Below are 19,585 nucleotides of genomic sequence, written 5' to 3'. Positions count from 1 at the left end.
AAATTTCGCGTTTGGCAAGTGAATTCAACTCTGATTAAATTGCTTCTTGCCACTTTGGCCAATCACATATTTGTCGACATTCTCCAATGGATTGAGGTTCAAGATCCTCACTATCTTGCATAATTCTTGTTGCAACATTATATGCAAAGACATAATCCACCACTATTTTTGATCGATTCAAATTGTTTCCATCATCAATTGGATTTATTGATAGTTCCTTATTTTCTTGAGATTCAGGCTCATTGATCTCTTGAAGAATCATAGGATTACTCAAATCTTGAATTCCTTTATGAGATTCTTTCGTAGTGTCATCTTGTTTATTGGTTTTTCGTTTTCTGGGATTTCGATCCTTAGAACCCAATGGTCTACCATGCTTCGGCGTGCTTTGGACTCATTAGCTACGACACTAGTAGATGATCCTACAGGGACATTAATCCAAACTGGGACATTCTCTACAGGGATATGTGATTTGGTAATTCTTTTCAAATCTGTAAATGCGTCTGGCATTTGATTTCCTATTTTTTGTAAGTGAATAATCTTTTGAACCTCTTGCTCATAAATAGAAGCACATGGATCAAGATAAGACAATGATGGATCATTCCACAAAATTTCTCTTCTGATTTCACTATTTTCTCCCCCTAATTTTGGGAAAAGTGTCTCATCAAATCGACAATCTGTAAATCGAGCATTGAACAAATCTCCCGTCAATGGTTCAAGGTAGCGAATAATGGAGGTTAATTCAAACCCAACATATATTCCTAACCTTCTTTGGGGACCCATCTTAGTACTATGTGGTGGTGCTACAGGCACATATACAGCGCATCCAAAAATTCTTAGATGGGATATATTAGGTTCTTGACCTAGAACTAATTGCAACGATGAGAATTTATGATAATTTGTCGATCTGAGATGAACAAGTGTTGCTGCATGCAAAACTGCATGACCCCAAACAGAAGTGCAACCTTGTTTTCATAAGTAATGGTCTTGCTATTAACTGCAAACGTTTAAGTAATGATTCTACAAGACCATTTTGAGTGTGAACATGAGCTGTTCAACTTTTATCCCAATTGATAAACAATAATCATTAAATGCTTGGGATAAAAACTTAGTAGCATTATCAAGACGAATAGACTTGATCTGATTATCAGGAAACTGTGCCCGTAATCGAATTATTTGTGCCAATAATTTTGCAAACGCTAGGTTGCGAGATGACAGTAGGCACACATGAGACCATCTAGAAGAAGCATCTATTAAGACCATAAATATCTAAACGACCCACTAGGTGGGTGAATAGGTCCACAAATATCCCCATGTATACGTTCCAAAAATGCTGGGGACTCAATCCCAACTTTTGTTTGTGATGGCCTAATAATCAACTTGCCTTGATAACAAACAGTACAAGAAAATTCACCATTTGAAAGAATCTTCAGGTTCTTTAATGGATGCCCATTTGAATTTTCTATAATTCGCCTCATCATTATAGATCCGGGATGTCCTAGTCGATCATGCCAAAGTACGAAAGTATTGGAATTAGTAAACTTCTGGTTTATAATAGCATGTGCCTCAATTGCACTAATTTTTGTCCAATATAAGCCAGAAGATAAAGCAGGGAACTTTTCTATAACATATTTCTAGCCCGAGACATTCTTGGTGATACTAAGATATTCAAGATTCATCTCATCCATTGTCTTAATATGATATCCATTTTGGTGGATATCTTTAAAACTCAATAAATTCCTTTGGGACTTAGGAAAGAACATAGCATCGTTTATAATGAGTTTTGTTCCCTTAGGCAAATTTACGATGGCTCTTCCGGAGCCTTCAATCAAATTAGTACTACCAGAAATCATAGTAACGTTTATCTTGCCCATGAGTAAATGAGAAAAATATTTCTTGTCTTTGAATATCGTGTGCGTTGTAGCTGAATCAATCAAACAAATGCCTTCACAATTGAATTTTAATTCAAACTCATTTTGAGAGATATCCATATCTTCAAATGACATATATAAATAAAAAGTAATAGTAAATATTACTACTATCATTTAAAAACCAAAATGTTTAACATATAAAAACGGGAATAGACTAGTACTTCGATTATATGATCTATTACTAGGGGTGGGCGTTCGGTATTTTTAAAGTTCGGGTTCGGTAATTTAAAATTCGGTAATTGACAGTAGATACCAAATACCAAACCGAAAAAGTTCGGTTCGGTTTGGTAAATCAAACTTCAGTTCGGTAAATTTCGATACGGTATTCAGGATTTATCATTTAAGGAAACAAAGTATACAAAAGTTGAGGTACAATATAATTGAAACAAATTTGAATACTTCTAAACAACTCTTTACATTCCAACATATTCGAAGTTCAACGACGAAGCATATTCTACCACAGAAACGTGCTTTTATATTCAAATTGAAGAAGCACAATTTCGGGACAAGCAGAACGGAGGGGAAAACAAAGTGAAAAAGAAGGGCAGGGGACGGGAGGAAAAAGATAAATATCTCCACAACAAATGGATATGAAAATCATTCAAATGGAGGACAACACAAGGTCACAATCAGGAGTACAGAAATATAGTAAACACATTAGAGTGAATAATTCGGTATTCGGGAAATTACCGAATACCGAACGGTACTAATGTCTCTTACCGATCCCGAACCCGAATACCATAATTTTGAAATTTTATTCCCGAATACCGAATTACCGAATACCAAATTACCGAAATTCTCGGTTCGGTTCGGTAATTCGATTTTCAGTAATTTATGCCCAACCCTATCTATTACTACTATGATAAAAACGGAAATAAGCATGAAAATGGAAATAGACTAGTACTACGATTACATGATCTTTGTTTGCTTACTACTGCGAATTAGAAAAAACCAAAATTAAGCAAATCAATCATTCTTAACAATAGATCCATCACCAATCAAGTGATCTATTTTTCCTTCAGGGTGCTTGAAAAAATTGGCAACATCCAAGTGAGTAATATCAACTTGATATTCAGAGATAAAATTAGCTTCAGGATTTTTCTCTTTCCTTTTCATTGATGCTTGACAAAGCTCAACCAAGTGCTTTGGCATCTGACATGTTCGTGACCAGTGTCCACTTCCACCACAACAATAGCATTTATTTTCTGATTCACGTGCTTGTGTCACTTCATGCCTTTCATCCTTCTTTTTCCCCTTTTGGTAGTAATTTTTCTTTGAAGAATGATTAATGCCAGGGAAATTATTTTTTCCTTGACCATTATCACGACTACGATCACGACCACGACCACGACCACGACGATGACCATGACCGGGGCCACGACCTTTTCCACGCCTAGAGTAGTGGGCATACACCTCATTCACTTCAGGGAATGGTGCAGCGCCAGTAGGTCGATTCTCGTGATTTTTCATCAGCAAATCATTATTTTGTTCAGCCATAAGAAGATAAGCAATCAAATCACAATACTTTGTGAAACCTTTCTCTCGATATTGCTGCTGCAGGAGCACATTCGAGGCATAAAAAGTGGAGAACGTCTTTTCCAGCTTATCAAAATCACTAATCGTTTCTCCATATAGTGTCAATATAAAAGTAATTCTGAACATCTCAGAGTTATACTTCATAACTGATTTGAAATCTTGTAGCCTTAGATTGATCCATTCATGTCGTGCTTTTGGGAGGAAGACCATCTTCAGGTGGTCATACCTTTCTTTCAAGTTTTTCCATAAAATGAGCTGATCCTTAATAGTAAGATATTCAATCTTTAGGTCCTCATCAAGGTGATGACGCAAGAATATCATAGCCTTGGAATTTTCTTGGTTGGATGCTTTATTTTTTTCTTTAATGGTGTCTCCAAGACCCATAGCATCCAGATGAATTTCAGCATCTAGCACCCATGATAGATAATTCTTACCCGAAATATTAAGGGCAACGAACTCAAGTTTTGTAAGGTTAGCCATAAATAGAGAGAATAAAAATAATACCTTAGCTTTCAAAAAATTTCTTGAGGCGGCAGAGTTTCGTGCTGATAACGTGTTATAAAACTATATAATTGGAAATAAACAAGAGAAGCAAACTAAAATAACTTTGTAGAGAGAAAGGAGATATTGTATTATCACTTGTTGATGGTTTCCTAAACGAGAGGGCAAAGGTCTCTATTTATAGAAGAGTTTTGCCCCTCAATCTTCAACATGCAACTTGTGCAAATTGATTTACAATTTGCTACAACTAAGCTACAACTAAGATACAACTAATCTACAACTAAAAAGTACAACTAAGATATAACTTGCTACAACTAAGATACATCTTGCAAGTGCAAGTTGTATTTTATCACTTAATGTGCAAGTGGTATAATTTACACTTAATAATACATCCAAATATCTTGTAACATAGTTCATAACAGCTTTGCCATTGAACCATCAACCATTTAGTTGTGGATTCCAAACTGAAAATAATTATATTTGACCATAATTTTTAATATACTAATAGGACCTACATTAGCCGATGTGGGTTCCCGAGAACCCACACCTGCTACTGTAGATCCTCCCTTGACTACTAAGTAGTTGCTGTGTCAGTCTGAATCCGTCAAATGAAAGGGTGGGAAATGATAACTGAAAAGAGTTTATAAGAGAGAGAAAGGGTGGGCAAAACAGAATTATTTGTGGGACTCGAAATTTCACTTGTCAAGCAATGGGTGGATACTAACACAATTTTTGTTAGTTGAGCCTCACCCACCATAAAATTTTTCCAAGACGTCTTGAGTACTCTCATGTTTGATCGATTGGTCTAAATGTTTCGGAAAATACTTTGGCTAGAAAAACAAGTTACTTGAATTAAGAAAATGACTTCTATAGTGGAAGTAAGGAGAACAAGTTCTATAAATAGCATTCTACGTTGATTGCCTCCTTCCATCCCTACCGTCACCCGTAGAGTATTTTCCTAGATTATGCATATTCTTGAGACAATATTTTCTACTTACTTACCAAACATCATTAATTACTTATTTTCAGAAAAAATAATCTATTAGGAAAACATCTTCCTTCGTACTGAACATACCCAAGATCTTGAAGTTTTTAAGTTTATTATATGTACTTCCTCCGTATATTTTTACTTGTCCATGTTTGACTTGGCACATCTTTAAATTGTTATAAGGAAAGGAATTACAATTTTTGCAAGGCTTCGCATTCGTGTATAAGAAAGGTTGGATTGACGTCACGTGGCTACGTAAAAGTATTGATGGTCTGGATGCATCTGTATGAAAATTGAAAAAGAAAGAAGGGAACATTTTTTGTAGAGCTTTAGAATGAAAGAGCTTTCAACAGGAGTCTGGAACCAAAATGCTCCCAAAAAAATCACTTTGAACCAAAATACCCCAACAAAAAAAAAGTTACAAAACTATCTTTAGTGCAGTAAATAGCAGTTTACGGACCGTTAACTGCTTTAGCGCAGTATTTTACTGCGTTATAGAAGATTTTTTTTTTCTATAACGCAGTAAAATACTGCGTTATAGAAAAAGTACCAAAAAACTAATTTCTATAACGCAATAAAATACTGCGTTATAGAAACAGTACCAAAAAAAAAAATTGGCCAACTTTTTTTTTTTTGCAACACTTAGTGTGTTTTTGCATACTTTGACCAACTATTAGATTAGTTGTATGTCAACACTCCGAAACGTCAATATTTTATATAGAACCTGATATTTTTTTCTGCGTACAATAATGTAGGCTCAATACATCAAGGATACGTATACATTCGGATCGTCATTTTAGGGGTTGAAAAGGTGCCCGAAGTAAGTTTTGTTTGAAAAAACTTAGTGTTTGACTGTAAGATTATTTTAGTCAACTTTATATGTCGAGAAAATTAGTCAGCTTTATTTCCAAAAATTGAAACCGCAGAAGTGAAATTGATATTTACAGCTACATTACCCCGGGATTTTACGTTAAAATCTATTGCGTATCATCATCTTATAAGTAAATAAAACTGAAAATTTCACGCCAATTTGGGGGAAAATTGAAATTGAATGGGATAAAAGGTGTTTTTTAAAAATCGGCTCAGCCAAACCGCCTTGCGGGAGTTTGTCCGCATAGATCTCGAAAAAATACGCAAGTTAAAAAAAAACGCTTAAAACGGACGTCCGAGCGCAAAGTTATGACGATCTAAAGTTTGACGACTTTACAACTAGTTTTTCTCCCTATATTTTTTAGAATTATATTTATATTCAAAATAAAGTTATGTCTTGATTAAAAAATAACACTCTTAAATCAAAATCTTAAAAAATAAAACACCCTAAAGTTTTCAAACAAAACTTACTTCGGGTACCTTTTCAACCCCTAAAATGACTATCCAAACGTCTACGTATCCTTGATGTATTGAGCCTACATTATTGTACGCAGAAAAAATATCAGGTTCTATATAAAATATTGACGTTTCGGAGTCTTGACACACGACTAATCATTGGTCAAAGTATGGAAAAAACACTAAGTTTTTTCAAACAAAACTTACTTCGGGCACCTTTTCAACCCTTAAAATGACTATCCGAACGTCTACATATCCTTGATGTATTGGGCCTACATTATTGTACGCAGAAAAAAATATCAGGTTCTATATAAAATATTGACGTTTAGGAGTCTTGACACACGACTAATCATGGAAAAAACATTAAGTTTTTTCAAACAAAACTTACTTCGGGCACTTTTTCAACCCCTATAATGACGATCCGAATGTATACATATCCTTGATGTATTGAGCCTACATTATTGTACGCAGAAAAAAATATCAGGTTCTATATAAAATATTGACGTTTCGGAGTCTTGACATACGATTAATCGTTGGTCAAACTATGCAAAAACACACTAAGTGTTGTAAAAAAAAAAAAGTTGGCCAATTTTTTTTTTTTTTGGTACTGTTTCTATAACACAGTATTTTACTGCGTTATAGAAAAAAAATTTGCTTCTATAACGCAGTAAAATACTGCGCTAAAGCAGTTAACGACTCCGTCTCCGTGAACTGCTTTAGCGCAGTAAAATACTGCGCTAAAAGTAGTTTTGTAACTTTTTTTTTGTTAAGACAATTTGGTTCAAAGTGATTTTTTTGGAGACATTTTGATTCCGAACTCTTTCAGCAGAACCCCGTCCATTGAAAGTGATGGCTTTGAACAATGGACGCACCAAATCTCTGCAATGGCTTTCACGTGTGCTCTGAAATTACAGTTAGATTTATTCCATCTAGTGAACAAGTAAAAAATAACGAGGAACCATTCCGCTCTTTATTGTAAAACAAAATTAGAAATGAACAAAAGAGTTGATTTTGACAGACCAAATGCATTAATTAGACGCATGAATTAGTCGCCTTGCCAAGTTCGAGAGACGAGACTCGAGAGCAGCTAATAATTAATAGGCAGCACAAACACTTTGAATAATTAATAGGCAGCACAAAGACTTTGAATATGTCCGTCGGCGTCAGGCGTCAGGCGTCAGGCGTCGGCGTCAGGTGTAGAATTTGTTATTGCACCATCTTCAGAATTTTTTCTACTATTATACTCAAAACACGATTAATATAACATTTTAGTTTGTGCTTCGTATCTAAAACTTTATTATATTAATGTTTGCTATGAATACGAAGTCGGCAAAAATTTATTAATACTTTTTAAAAAAGAAGACTTGTTTAAAAGAAAACTATATTCCTCTCTTTGAGATAAAATAATAGCAATGTTTAAGCATCAGTTGATACTTTAAATTTTAATTCGATTAATTTAAAGGTGTAAAATACTTATTATTTTTTATCAAATTTTGATTTAGATAATTCTAATTCAAATTATTAAATTAATTTTACATGTTTAAAACGAAATAAAGTAGAAATTTGATTTTCTATTTAACCGAAGAAATACTATTTTTTTATTTTTGGTAAATATTCTCGGTTTAGCTCATTTTACTTGTCATGTTGTCTTTTGCAAGGTTTTTAAGGAAACGTCAATTAAAATTATAATTTGACTAATTTGTCTTATTCATTATTTGATATTCATTTGATATTATTTTTTCTTTTACGATATTAATCTCTTTTCATATTTATTAGAGTAAGAATAAAAATGAAAAAGTAATTAAATTCTATCTTATTTTAAAATATAAATATTTTAAGTATATTTATTTTAGTAAACATAACAAATAAATGACATGGAGGAATAGCAAATACAACAGTTCAATATCTAGATTAGATCTCAGGCTAATATAAAAAAAAAATTGTATGATTTGGCTACTTAACCTTTTGAAGAAAAATAATAATATGGGGTCCATATTTTTTGCTGTACAATAATTTCATTTGCTCCCACTAATGGGTTGATACGCATGTGGCAATGAATCCATCATTATTGACTTAACGAGATACTTTGAAAATTACACGAATACTGTTTGATTTTTTAATATGGGATACACTTTTTTTTTTACATTATTACTTTACACTGTTTATATATATATATATATATATATATATATATATATATATATATATATATATATATATATATATATATATATTTACTACGTTCAAAACACGATTAATATAAGATTGCAGTTTGTGCTCCTTATCCAAAACTTTGTTTGCTACGAATACAAAGTTTGCAAAAATTTATTAATACTGTTTAAAAGAGAAGACTTGTTTAAAAGGAAACTATTTTCCTCTCTTTGAGATAAAACAATAACAATATTTAAACATCAGTTGATACTTTCAATTTTAATTCGATTAATTCAAAGGTGTAAAATACTTATTATTTTTTTTTATCAAATTTTGATTTGGATAATTCTAATTCAAATTGTTAAATTAATTTTACATGTTTAAAACGAAACAAAAGTAAAAATTTGATAAAAACGATTAATATAACATTGTAGTTTGTGCTTCGTATCTAAAACTTTATTATACTATTATTTGCTATGAATACAAAGTCTGCAAAAATTTATTAATACTTTTTAAAAGAGAAGACTTGTTTAAAAGAAAACTATTTTCATCTCTTTGAGATAAAACAATAGCAATATTTAAGCATCAGTTGATACTTTCAGTTTTAATTCGATTAATTTAAAGATGTAAAATACTTATTATTTTTTTTTCAAATTTTGATTTGGATGATTCTGACTCAAATTGTTAATTTAATTTTACATGTTTAAAACAAAATAAAGTAGAAATTTAATTTTCTATTTAAATAGTAAAACTATTATTTTTTAATTTTTGATAAATATTTTCGATTTAGCTTATTTTACTTTTGTTAATATGTGTGGAGATGATGATTTTTTTTATTTTTTTATTATTGGTATTTAGTATGGGGCCACGGAAGATGATCCACCCGTGCTTCTATATGTAGACCAAGGACGACCAAGGACATCACAATCATTTTATCTAAATTTCCGCATTACTCACTCGTGCTTATAAGCCTCAAAACTTTGAATATAAATTGATAATGACAAAAAGAATCAAGGCCCTTTCTCTGAATGTCAAAATATGATATCTCAGTGGACCCCACGTTACCCCACCATAAGTACTCCTCTTAAAATCTCTGTGTCAGTGTTGATTATATTCACTCCTATTCCATATTTAATGAGGTGACGTTTTTAATTTTGTTTTATTCAAACGAATTGTCCACATGCACATTTAATTACTATACAAAATAACTATTGTAATAGAATAACAAAAAAGATAGTAATAAATATTTAAAAGGTATTAATCTATCCACATTATTTGAAAATATAAGGCGAGATTTGTAATATTAAAAATAAGGCAAATTACACACAATAAATAAATTCGTTCAATACATATTGTTTGTTCCGTTCTTTCATGAGTAATTTTCAACTATCAATAAATTGTCTTAAAAAAATTCTTTGTAATATTTATTATTATATTACAAAGATTACATATCACATATCTATATAGTAAAAAATAATTATCTTATCTCCTTAAAATATATTATTTTATTTTAGGTGCCGTTTTGCCATAAATACCAAAAAATATTTCACTTTTTTTTTTTGAATTTTGGAGTTGGAGTTAAAGTTAGAGTTGTGTTTGGCCATAGTTTTTGAAATTGTAGTTTTTTTGTGAAATGTAGTTGTAAAAAAGTGAAAAAAGTGATTTTTAAAAAAAACAAGTTTTTTGAGTTTGGTATTCCGGAATACAACTTCAAGTTGTATTCGGATTTTTCATGGCCAAACGCTAATTCCGGAAAAAAGTGGAAAACAAATTCCGAAAAAAATGAATAATTTTTATGTCAAAACGGCACCTTAGAATACATATAATTTATGTAGAATGATACCCAAGTATTTATTATTTTACTACCAATTAATTTCATTTTAAATGAGTTGTATAATTTTAATTACTTCATTGAGTTACTAAAATTTATATTACATTGTTTTTTGTTAGTATCTTTTGGTTCGCCTTGTTTGAGGTAGTACAATATCTCATTATGTATGCAAATCTCTTTGGAATCTCTCTTTGCTTATTATACTAAATTGTTCTCTTAGTTTTGTTGTGTATAAGACATGAAGTAAAGCCATAGTTTCTTTCTCCCCCCTACCCCCACCCCCGCCATCTTTTATCAAGTTACAAAGGATATGCGGTTCATTTTTACTTCCATCAAGTAGGTAATTATTCTCATCTGGTAAACACTTGCAACTCACCCGCTAAACACTTGCAAGACGAATTTGTATGCATTCGAGATTAGTTTATGGATAAATAGCTATACCTTTTGCTTCATCTAATTGCTGAAAATTTGTTAATAAAAATTACACTTATACTTTTAATCTACTTTTATAGAATTTTCAAGTACAACATGGAAAGAATACCATTGAAAATTGTTTAATTTGACGTACGTGTTTGATGTAATGCTGAAATGAGTATTAAAGCACATAATCTTTTAATGATAATTGTGGCAAATTAGAATAGGAAAATAATTTATTGTGAAGTGTGATCCCCATCATCATTCTTTATCGTGCTTATATGAAAATATTAATAATTATTCTATTTTCCAAAAAAAAAAAAAAATACACACCTACAAACACAATGTATTGGGCCCGTATATATATATATATATATATATATATATATATATATATATATATATATATATATATATATATATATATATATATATATATATATATATATATATATTGTTCGTAATTTCAACGATGACTCACTAAAGTAACACAATTTTTTTACACATACTCAGTTATATGCATTAAACAAATAATGAATGAATAAAATACATAATTCAATTTTAAATTAATACAGATATAATTAAGATTCCAACAACACACACACAAGTGGACAATTGTTAAATTGAAGAACATCGTGTTCCAAGGATCCACTTATGTACTTTTTACCAGTAAAGCAGTACGGATCAATTTGTACACGTGGTTTATGGACACGTAGATTGAGATGACCAAAGCGAATGAATAAGAAGTATAACACAGATGATTAAAGAACAAAATAACAAGAATTGAGTAATTTGATAAACAAGCAAGTGCAGCCTGAGTTCCGACCTTATAAGCTGGCAAGGCTGCCAGAGTGAGCTCCTGAGTTGGACTATGCGATAATATAATAAAGCTTATGAACGAGTAAGAATACCAAAGTACAAGTGTCATGTGTTGTGCGCCAATCAGAATCTGAATGCCCTTCAACAAGGTAAGATGTAACTTATAGCTAAATTTCAAGGAACAAGATCCACAACCAATGCCCTCATAGAATCCATTAACTGTTCATTATTGAGGCTAAGTAACGGTTGTCGGTATTCTTGGCATCTTGTGTAATAGCCTTATCTTATCCGGTCAATGCTCTGTGCTCGGCTCCTTATCTCCGGATCCATGACTTCGGCTACCGATATCTCAGGATGCTCGCTGGCCAAGCATGTGAACTGGATTGGGCAATACTTCTGCCGACTCACGTCTGACCTGTCCCTATTGCCACGTGTCATCACCTGAATTGTCCACCTGTCAATTCCAAATTTCACTCCATACAGATACTTTCCGGTTGCTCGCCGAGATGTGGCCGGAAAGTGGAAAGGTATATATCAGTGAAATTCCAATCACCATTGTTCGAGGAATTGTAAGGAGACGACGATTGATAAAGCTTTAATCTTTCAAAGAAAAGAGCTATTGTTTCAAATTAAAATAAATTAGACGTACACAATAATCGTGAAAAAAGAGGGATTACCTCGTACAAGTAAAAATCTCACATTCCTGCTAGTTCTCTAGTCCGCATTCAAACTAAATGTTGTATTCTGATCTGATCACGCATGAAAGCCAAAATCAACCTGTTTACCTGCAATTAGGGGTGTACAAAGTAAACCGACAAATCGCACCAAATCGATAAACTGAGTCAAATCGAGAAGAAAATCCGACTAGTGGTTTGGTGTTGAAAAAAAAAACTGACCATAATTGGTTTGGTTTGGTTTTAACTAAAAAAAGTCAAACCGAACCAAACCAACCCGACATTACATGTATTCAATTTTTGAAATATTTTGTACATAAAAATATTTATTTGTAATGTAATTTATAAATATTTCTTAAATTTTTCATAGTTTTTTTATCTACTAGATTCAGAGTACGCGCTTTGCGTGTGATGATAACACGCACTTCATTCGACAACAAACACTACATAATAAGAAAATAGATTTATCTACGTACTTCGTTGTTAATCCCTTGCTAAATTGCTCTTAGCTAACAATTTATTTTAATAATTCATCGTTCATCCGATCGATAAAGAATTAATGACAAATTTTATTGTTTAACTTAGTACTGAAATTCAGCCAAAAGACATAAGTTGTTCACGTTTACTTTATGCTTTTTCATCTTATACTTACTTTTATTTTGACCAATAATTTACTGAGTATAAAATCTCTTATATTTTGGTGTAATCCATAAAATATTTTCAATCCCTAACCCTTTCCATTGGTTTCGCTTTTCTTTTTCCTAATATATCTTCTCAGTTTAGAAGTTTGTTTTCAATTTACACAATTTTATCTAAACATATAACTGCTTATTTATAATAAATTAGTTTCAAGAGTTGATGCTTATAAGTTACTTTAAATCAGCTAAGCCAAACAAACTCTTAAAATTGTAATTGATTTTAAAGTCTTAAATATTAAAAGAATAATTAAATTACAATAAACTACATCATCAAGAATTCAACTTCAACTCAATTATAACAGATTCAAACGAACACCATCAAGAGGTCAACAAGTCAACATCCATCAGTAAAGCTTACTAAATTACTTAAAGCCTGATTTTAAGGGGATTGATTATCTACCTATGCTTAAATCCAAGAAATTACCTTCCAAGATTATTTTTTTGTGCAAAATCCATACTATTAGATTTTTCGAGAGATGGAGAGAGAAGGGGAGCTAGGCCTAAACTCCCATTTTCTTTTACAAAAGATGATAAATACACGATTGAATTGATAAAGCATTGTTTCAAGTAAATCAGTCATGAAAATACAAAAAAAAAAACAAAAAACAAAAAAATCTCGTAACAATTTTTACCATAAAAGGAGACACAAATATCTTCCAATTGGAAGTACCAACAAACAAAACACACGAAAAATACTACAAAACACGAACGCAAACAAAAAATCTTATTAGATTTCAAATACCCACAAAATCAGAATGCAAAAATTTACCAAGAAAGCACTATAAGACACATAAGGGGATACTGACCCAGTCGATCAAGATCAAAGGGAAGCATTATGACTGGGGAAAATAAAGGAAAAGCAACATAAAACTGTCAACTAACCTTCTATCCTAATTCGTGTAGTTCATAACCTCTTATCCAAGGTCATGTTCTCGGTAAGCTGGAACTGCGCCATGTCATGCCTAATCACCTCCCCTAGTAGCATTATAAGTACAAAAAAATTAACAAAATGCTAACAATTGTAAAATCTAAAGTCGGCAAAAAAACTGCAATTTGTCACTAATTAAGAAAAAAATCAGAAAAAAGATCACCCCTTATTATGATATGTGCATTTGATTATCCAAAAGCTTGACAGGTCCAGTCTAGCACCATATACCTTTCACAATATCTTGCACAAATATCAAATAAATCAAGTTATCCAATCGGCAACTGTCACAAATGTCTTTGTGACTACTTATTTAGTAGTTTATATAATTCTAAATCAGTCCCATTTTCATTTAAGTGAAGTTTAGTTATTATATTTTAGGCCCTACAAGTTATCTATAGAGTATTTACAATCAGGTCCCGCTTAATCTGTTAGGAGGAGGAAACGTGTCTTACTTTTAGTAGTTGCTACTTTTATTATATCCATGTACTCGGATTCAGTGTTTTTTATGAAATATATGCAAATCTGGTTCTATTTCTCTTATCTCTCTCGTCCTTTCCTCTTTCTTTCTTCTTCTTCTTCTTCTTCTTCTTCTTCTTCTTCTTCTTCTTCCAAACCTCAGGTAACAGGACACTCTCCTGTTATAAATGGTATTAGAGCAGTCGCTGCCGCCGGTGACGATGTCACCAAAACTTCAAGCTTTGTGTGACAATATACGAACTATTCAAGCGCAGCTAACAGTGTTTGCAGAGGACACAGGAAAACGATTTGAGTTGATTGAGAGTAATCAGAATCAGTTCTAATCTCAGCTAGACGAAGCTCATGAGACAAATAAAAACCTCGAACTGATTTTGAAAAGTTTAACTCAACCATTGACGGAAAATTCAACACCTCCCCGCCGGCGAGGCGACGACTAATACAGATAAAACAACCACGGGTGCAACATCTGATGGAACTCCAACGATTCCATTAACCTACGAATATGGACAACAATCAGGTACTAACACAACCCCTATTTCTCAACCCTTGTTCACTACTCCCTTGACTTACCATGTGGGAAGGGGATTCACCTTCACACCAGCCCCCTTATTTTCTAGTCCACTCCTCTTTAGAAACCCCGTTTACTCATCTTCACCCCCCTATTTTAACTAACCCCAAGATAAATTTCCCTGAATTTGATGGTACAAATCCTAGGAGTTGGTTAAGGAAATGTGAAAAGGTCTTTGAGCTTTACAATATCTCTGAACAGGAAAAACATAACTATGCTTCTGTGCATATTGGTGAGAAGGTGGATGTTTGGTTTGACAGCTATATGGTCAACCATAGGGGAATCTTATCTTGGTCTAGGTTCTGTACTAAAGTTTGTAGAAGATTTGGCAATATTATGCCTCAAGATATTATTGATGAATTTAATAAGATTGAACAACTTGGCACTGTTGAACAATACTAGGAGAAATTTGAAGAACTTACCAGTTATATGACAATCCTCAACCCTTTACTAAATGAATCACACTATGTTGCAAATTTTATCAGTGGTCTGAAGCCTACAACAATCCTGGATGCTTATGAAGTTACTAAACTATATGAAGAATCATTCAAGGCCATTTCTCCTTTGATACATAACAGAACTCCTCAAAATACCCATCCGAGACCCTTGGCTATAACTTACCCCAGAAATGCCCAAAATACCACAAACAGACCACCTAATACCACAACAAACCAACAACCTCTGAGACTAACTTACCCAAACCAAAGACCTCAAGCTAGAGCACCATTTAATTCCATTGAAACCATTATAAATGACATGTTGAAGGCTGAAACAGTAGTGCCAAGTCAATCACCTTTTGCTTCCCCAGCCTTATTAGTCAAGAAAAAGGACTCCACCTAGATATTATGTGTGGATTACAAAAGATTGAACAACATGACCATAAAGAATAAATATCCAATTTCCATGGTTGATGATCTCTTGGATGAGTTATTTGGAGCAACCATATTTTCTAAGGTGGACTTGAGAGTTGGGTACTATCAAGTAAGAATGAAAGCTGGTGAGGAGTTTAAAACAGTTGTTAGAACTCATCATGGTCTATGGCAATTCAGAGTCATGCCCTTTAGGCTGACAAATGCTCCAGCAACATTTCAATCCCTCATGAATGAGGTATTCAAGGACCAGATGAGAAAATTCATATTGGTCTTCTTTGATGATATACTAATATACAACAAAGATTTGACTGAGCACCTAGTTCATTTGGAGATTGTACTCAGGTTGTTGCACAAGAACAAGTTATATGCAAAACTGAGTAAGTGTGATTTTGGACAAAAACAGGTGGAATACTTGGGGCACATCATCTCTGGCCAAGGAGTTAGTATTGATCAGTCCAAAGTAACTGCTATGAAAGACTGGCCCTTACCAAAGATATTGAAGGAATTGAGAGGGTTCCTAGGGTTGACAGGATACTACAGAAAGTTTGTCAACAAATATGCTCAAATCAGTTAACCTTTAACTAACCTACTGAAGAAAGGTGAGTTCAAGTGGTGTCATGAATCTACTACAGCTTTCAACCATCTCAAACAAGCTATGCCAAAGGCACTTGTATTAACCTTACTTGATTTCAACAAGGTTTTCATTTTGGAAGTTGATGTACTAATGCAAGACAAGAAACTTATTGCATTTATGAGTCAGACACTCAGTAAGAGACACCAGGGCCTGTCTACTTATGAGAAGGAAATCATAGCTCTACTCTAAGCAGTTGACAAATGGACATATTATCTCCACCCAAAACACCTCATAATCAGGACTGATCACTTCAGTTTGAAGTTTCTACAAGAGCAGAAACCACCACTTCATTACAACACAAAGGACTAACTAAACTGATGGGCTTGAGCTTTGAAATCCACTACAAGAAAGGGGTTGAAAACATTGTAGCTGATGCATTATCTAGAAAGGTGGAAATATCAACAAACAACACTGAAAAACCACAGTGCTTGGTGATCACAACACAAGTACAACCTAAGTGGATAGAGGAGATCATTGCCAGCTATGAGAATGACTATGACATTCTGCAAGCTGTAACTAACTTAGGTGATGGTGCTAAAAATAGTGATGTATCCCGGCAACAAGGAATACTGGGGTTTAAAGGAAAAGCTTGGGTTGGAAACCATGGTTCACTCAGATCAAAGTTGGTGTCAAGCATCCACAATTCAAGTTTAGGGGGACATTTAGGGATTTGAGCCACATATCAAAGAGTGAAAGCAGTTTTTTATTGGCCCTCTATGATTGAGACTATCAGAACCATTGTCCAAGAGTGTGATACTTGTCAAAGAAATAAAGATGAACAAGTTGCATATCCTGGTTTACTTCAACCCCTACCTGTACCAAAGAAGCAATGAGAGCGCATATCTATGGACTTTATTGAAGTTCTTCCCAAATCAGAAGGACAAGATACAATTTTAGTGGTGGTAGACTGGTATAGTAAGTATGTACATTTCATTTCTCTCTCATATCCCTTTACTACATCTCAAGTGGCTAGAACCTTCCTAGATACTATGTATAAACTTCATACGTTGCCTAAAATATAGTTTCAGACAGGGACAAGATCTTCCTTCGTAATTTCTGGAAAGAATTATTCAAGAATATACAGGTGCAATTGTTATTTAGCTCTGGCTATCACCCACAAACAGATGGGCACACTGAAAAACTAAATAAGTGTTTAGAGAATTATTTGAGGTACATGACTGGTCATAAACCTAAGGAATGGAACAAATGGTTAGCCTTGGCTGAGTTTTGCTACAACAGTAACCATCATACTTCACTAAACATGACACCATTCAAGGTAGTCTATGGTTATGACCCCCCACAACTTTCATTTAAATTGATAACACAATCAAAAGTAAAGGCTATTGATCAGGTGATGAAGGATAGACAAATCATGGCTAGGGTATTGAAAGATAATCTTACTAAGGCTCAGAACAGGATGAAAGTCAATGCTGACAAGAGGAGGACTAAAAGAGAATACAAAGAGGGCGATTGGCTGTTTCTGAAGTTACAACCATACAGGCAAACACCAGTAGCCATTAGAAAGAGTTTGAAGTTAGCTTCTAAATTTTATGGGCCATATAAGATCATACAGAAAATTGGATCAGTTGCCTACAAGCTGGAACTGCCCTCAACTGCTAAAATCCATCCGGTTTTTCATATTTCTCAACTCAAAAGGAAAGTGGGTGCTCACATCACACCATCTGTTGACCCTCCTATCTGCTCAGCTGATGGACAACCTTTGGTGGAACTAGCTGCTATCCTAGACAGAAGGATGACCAAGAGAGGGAACAAAGCAACTACTCAAGTCTTGGTGCAATGGATGAACTTGTTACCAGAAGAGGCAACCTGGGAGGATTACCAATTTACAAAGTCTCAATTTCCAGATTTTAAGGATGATTAAATAAGTAGTGATGATGTTGTTAAGAGCAATGCTCAATTTTTTGAGAGGGGTGGAATGTCACAAATGTCTTTATGACTACTTATTTAGTAGTTTATATAATTCCAAATCAGTCCCATTTTCATTTAAGTGAAGTTTAGTTATTATCTTTTAGGCCCTATAAGTTATCTATAGAGTATTTACAATCAGGTTCCTCAATCTGTTAGGAGGACACGTGTCTTACTTTTAATAGCTGCTACTTTTATTATATCCATGTACTCGGATTCAGTGTTTTTTTATGAAATATATGCGTATTTGATTCTCTCTCTCTTCCTTTCCTCTTTCTTTCTTCTTCTTCCAAACCTCAGGTAACAAGACACTCTCCTATTACACAATGTACCTGGTGGATTGATTACCTAGGGAGAGCACAAATTAAACTACAAAAATAATAACAGAAAGTTAAGAATCTCCAATTCTACTAAAGATTTATATGTGGATACATGAAAAAAGTTACTTCAAAACTATGTAAAAGAATCCTTCGTACGATAAATATTTTTCACTTACGGAAAGAATTGGAAGTTAGGGAGGAGACTGATTAGCCTAGATTTATCAATGAGAGATACCTGTCTAATATATATAGTTGGCACTGTTTTTGAAATGCAGCTATTTTTTTCCTTTTGGGCACTGAATAATGAAGATCCCGAAATTAGTATTTTATCAAAGGGAAAAGGGTCAAATATACCCCTCTACTTTAGTTTACTGGCTAACTTTGTCCTCCGTTAGCCAAAATAGTCAAATATAACCCTCTGTTAGCCAAAGTACACAAATATACCCCTCAATGGATGGAAAATCCCAAATCAATCAAAATTACCCATTTAACTAAAAAAAATCATACCCATGACTTAGACCCAACCCGACCCACAAAAGTATTTCCACCCACCCTAATATACCCTCTATTGTTTGGTATTTTACGGGAGAATAGTTGTATTAATTACTTGGAAACTAATTTTACAGATAAAATAAACAAGCAGTTGACTGAAGTTAATTTGCTGAAAAGGGATCAAATGGGATCATCAATTATTGGTCATCAGGGATCCTTTATAAAATACCAAACAAGTTTCTCCAGTTGGATGATGAAAATGGAACCCAGGACATATAAAAGTTCCCCGCAAATGGAAACAAATCAGTGGAAAGAACCCAATCATAAATGTGATGTTCTATAAATGGCTTATAAGTTGTATCAACATTTCTGCCCTAAGTGCCATGGGTAAAATCAGACCTGACATAAAATTCCCTTTAGCTCAAATCATTATTTAACTTTTGGTCTTCTCAAATTAATTTTAATCTGTCAAAGCAGAAAGCAGTGACAAAACCTTCACAAA

At 33.3% G+C, this 19,585-nt stretch overlaps 1 protein-coding gene across 1 annotated transcript; it reads right to left on the bottom strand.

The window, feature by feature from the left end:
* Positions 1–2,894: 2,894 nt before the first annotated feature.
* LOC132628854 (uncharacterized) lies at positions 2,895–3,425 on the bottom strand. The gene has a single exon (XM_060344613.1). The coding sequence runs from the start codon at positions 3,423–3,425 to the stop codon at positions 2,895–2,897; it is 531 nt and encodes a 176-aa protein (XP_060200596.1).
* Between the last annotated feature and the right edge of the window lie 16,160 nt (positions 3,426–19,585).

This window comes from Lycium barbarum, chromosome 2, assembly GCF_019175385.1.
Source record: "Lycium barbarum isolate Lr01 chromosome 2, ASM1917538v2, whole genome shotgun sequence".
Taxonomy (NCBI): domain Eukaryota; kingdom Viridiplantae; phylum Streptophyta; class Magnoliopsida; order Solanales; family Solanaceae; genus Lycium; species Lycium barbarum.
The sequence above is the reverse complement of the archived record's forward strand: the minus strand, read 5'-3'. Positions and strand labels throughout refer to the sequence as shown.

What these genes read in the sequence shown, in the direction of transcription:
- LOC132628854 (XM_060344613.1), bottom strand. Translation starts at nt 3,425, where the DNA reads ATGGCTGAACAAAATAATGATTTGCTGATGAAAAATCACGAGAATCGA.